The sequence below is a fragment of the Vicia villosa genome, linkage group LG3 (assembly GCF_029867415.1).
Source record: "Vicia villosa cultivar HV-30 ecotype Madison, WI linkage group LG3, Vvil1.0, whole genome shotgun sequence".
Lineage (NCBI taxonomy): Eukaryota > Viridiplantae > Streptophyta > Magnoliopsida > Fabales > Fabaceae > Vicia > Vicia villosa.
In genome coordinates, this window is record NC_081182.1 from 87,066,320 (window position 1) to 87,069,940 (window position 3,621).

The 3,621-nt window shown below is 36.7% G+C and overlaps 1 protein-coding gene across 1 annotated transcript; it reads right to left on the reverse strand.

Annotated features, from left to right (window-relative positions):
* Positions 1-247: 247 nt before the first annotated feature.
* Positions 248-3,361, reverse strand: LOC131662129 (putative receptor protein kinase ZmPK1). The gene has a single exon (XM_058931825.1). The coding sequence runs from the start codon at positions 3,283-3,285 to the stop codon at positions 832-834; it is 2,454 nt and encodes an 817-aa protein (XP_058787808.1). The 5' UTR covers positions 3,286-3,361; the 3' UTR covers positions 248-831.
* Positions 3,362-3,621: the final 260 nt, after the last annotated feature.

Genomic DNA, 3,621 nt, shown 5'->3' on the forward strand with positions numbered 1-3,621 from the left:
TCGTATGTTTAAATATTTGAAAATGTATTATATGCTTTTGACATCATTAAGCCTCCAAATTCCTGTGTCAATTCTGTTTTTAATTCATCTAATCAATCTTTAAATAAGTGTTGTTCTATTTCAGATTGTGAAAAGATAAATGTTAATAGTATTGAGTTGGAATCAAATAGGTTAGAATATAATGTTTGACATGCATGACTTGATCATGCATCAAATAATAGTTTATACTAATGATCATCTACCTACCTTGAGTAACATCTCTTGTCATAATAGGTTCCATCTTATTCTTACTAACAACTCAATGAAACAAATTATGAGCTTCAAAGTTTTAATCCTGCACATACAACATCTCTTGCAGCAAGTGAGAATTTAGAAATTCCTACAGCTAAATCACCTTCAACTACATCAATTCCTAAGAAACAAATTGTGGTCTCTAGATCCAACACATAACCTCAACCAAACAAAGCCATTTAAGTGTTTCATATTACCTCTACCAAACAAACAACTGACATTCTGATAAAACCTACTTCAATTGCAGTTTTTCTTAAATTCAAAATCAAACTTAGAGTTCACAACACTTCACCCTTGAGTTTGTATGAGATATAAAGGATAATCATACTAAAGTCAAAATTAAGAATTAATTCAACAGTACAAAATAGGCTGACTGTTTTCTGATATAGTTAATTTAATTTGTTACTATTATTACAATTTATTATTATCTAACAATTTTAGCTTAAGGTATATATATAAGTAAAAAATAATGGAAACATAAGAAGTATAAGTATGGAGTAATTAATAGCCATGATATATGGCTAATTATTGCGCATACCATCAATAATTATGCTCATGACATAGAAGTCTCTCAACAACTTGACTCATGGTGGGCCTAACATCTTTATCATCTGCTACACAATCCAAAGCAACATTTGCCAAAGTCTCCATTTTCTTAACATCATAATTTGCTTCCATTGTCGGGTCCACAATTTGTTCTACCCAACAACCAACTTCTAATCCTTTTCTCTTTTTTTCCCTAACCCATGTTACCAATCTCTCATGACACAACTCTTCTTTGATTTGTATACCAGTTGTTGGACTCTTTCCAGTAATCATCTCCAACACCACAACTCCATAGCTATAAACATCCACCTTTGATGTGATTTCCAAGTTGAAAACCCATTCAGGTGCCATGTAACCTCTTGTCCCTCTTATCCTTGAAAATTTTGAATTACCAAGGTCATCCCTATTCAATAGCTTAGACAAACCAAAATCTGCTACCTTAGGTTGGTAATCAGAGTCAACAAGTATGTTTTGTGGCTTTATATCACAATGCAAAATCCACTCCAAACACTCTTCATGTAAATAAGCAAGACCCTTTGCAGTTCCCATAGCAATGTTATACCTTTTACCCCAATCAAGTTCATTTGATGAGAGATTATCAGCTAAAGTACCCTTTTCCATGTACTCATAAACCAACAACCTATGCTTTCCCTCTGCACAATAACCCCACATTTCAATCAAGTTCATGTGGTTAAGCTTTCCAATGATGCTAACTTCAGCAAGAAACTCACTCTCACTCTCTCCTTGATTTGCTTCATGCAGACGCTTTATCGCAGCGACTCGATTATTGGATAAAACACCTTTATACACAGATCCTCCAGCACCTCTTCCAATCTCTTCACTAAAATCTTCCGTAGCTCGTTTCAATTCAGAGTAACTAAATTTCCTAAACCTTGCTGTTGCTAAAACATATCCGTTACTATCCTCACTAGAATCTTTGCTACCCCTAAACAAGAAAAAACACACCAGAAAAAATCCCAAGAGTTCAACTCCTCCTAAGCCACCAGCAAACCAAAGCATGAACTTCAAGGAACCATTTTCTTTCTCTTCTATGTATCCTCGCTCAAGCTTTACCACCCTATTCCTTGAACAAACCATTCCCTTCCCATTTTGTTGATTCTTAACCCCATCAACAAAATCACTACTTTTTGGCAATTTCAAGTAGAATAATGATTGAAAATTCTGTGAACGATGGCCATTAAGTAACTGGATCTTCGGAAAACACAAATAATAACCACCCTTATCAGCTGTAAAGAAAAACGTATACTGAAATCCAGCACAATCACACAAGTGTGAACACAGATCCTCACATTCTTTGTAAGTTTTATTCTCATAGAAGCCATAATCATATCCATAAAAATCTACATGAGGTAAAGCCAAAAACCTTAACTCATCATGATGAGTCATGTTACTGCATGAAAGTGTAAAATTGGGTCTGCAACCTTGAGAATTATCTTGATTATTAATCCAAACATAACCAGGTAAACAAGAACACTTTCTACCATTCATCGGATCATTACTGCAAGTACTATTCGGTCCACAAATCCCATGAATGAAACAAGATCGTTGTTTAAATTGGCCGGAAACAAACCAACTTTGTATCTCATCTTTTCTGCTATAAACGCGAACGTTACCATCATGGTCGAGTGTAAGTCTACGTTGCAACAATGTTCCATAGTCAGAAGTATTGAAAACGAAATTATCTGAAGAACTAAAGCTACCAAATGAATCCAAAGAAGCAATTCTGCTACTGTTGTAAGTTGATCTGCTACCACTTCCAGCAGCACCGTTGCTTGTAGCCCAAGGATCTGGCCAAAAAATGCTCGAAACTCTTGGACCTTCATAAAGAAGACGAAGAATGTTGTCATTATCAAAGAAGAGTTTGTAGAAACCCGATGAGTGATTTGTTTTGCTTCTTGATGAAACGAGGCTGGTGAATCTCGTTAGAGTTTGGTCTGGTAGAAGTGTATCAGTTGGGGAGTCAAAGCTTTTCCATAGAATGTTATTGCTGGAACAGTTTGTGTTTGTGTTTAGTTCATGAAGAACGAGGTTACCGGTGTCATGTAAGAGTAATTTTAGTGGTTTTGATGAGGCGGTGTCTGTGGACCAAACGATGGATTGGGCTGCATCGGTTAAGATGAGGTTGCCGGTTTTGAGAATAGAAAGTGTTGAGTGTTTTCCGTTGACGGGTTGGTCACGATTTGCCATCCAAATAACGGTGGCGGTGTTGTTGTTGTTGTCAAGGTGTTTTTGTTTTTGTGTGAACCAAATGGCGAATGAATAAGCATTTTCACCTACGGGGTAGAAGCCTGCGGTGAATGTGTGATTGGGTGAGAGTATGAAGTTATGTTCGGGGTTTTCTACCGAGAGGGAGAATGATGAGGAGTGATGGAAATGGAAGAGGATGATGAAGATTGTGATGAAGATTTGTAATGGTGAAGGAGACATTGCTGGGAAGAAGATCGGAGCATAATACAGTATTGACTTGATTTGGTGATACTGTTGGATAAATAATGAGACTGGGGTAGTAGACTAGTAGTAGTACTTTGAGTGTTTGAATGTGTGGTATAGAAACGCGAGAAGACAAAATTAGACCCAACATCGTGCAATGTTTCTAAATACACGATATCATTATAGGTCTGGGTCCGGTGAAAGGCGTGAGGGGGTTGAAGTCATACAGAGGTTCGAGGCTGATAGCAACTCAACATGCGACGGTTGCTCTCATGTATGTTAAATGCTAGTGTTTGTTTTAAAAGCAATAAAGTTGGATACATGGCTTCATTT

Excerpts from the sequence above, each read along its gene's own strand:
- LOC131662129 (XM_058931825.1), bottom strand. The coding sequence starts at position 3,285 with ATGTCTCCTTCACCATTACAAATCTTCATCACAATCTTCATCATCCTC.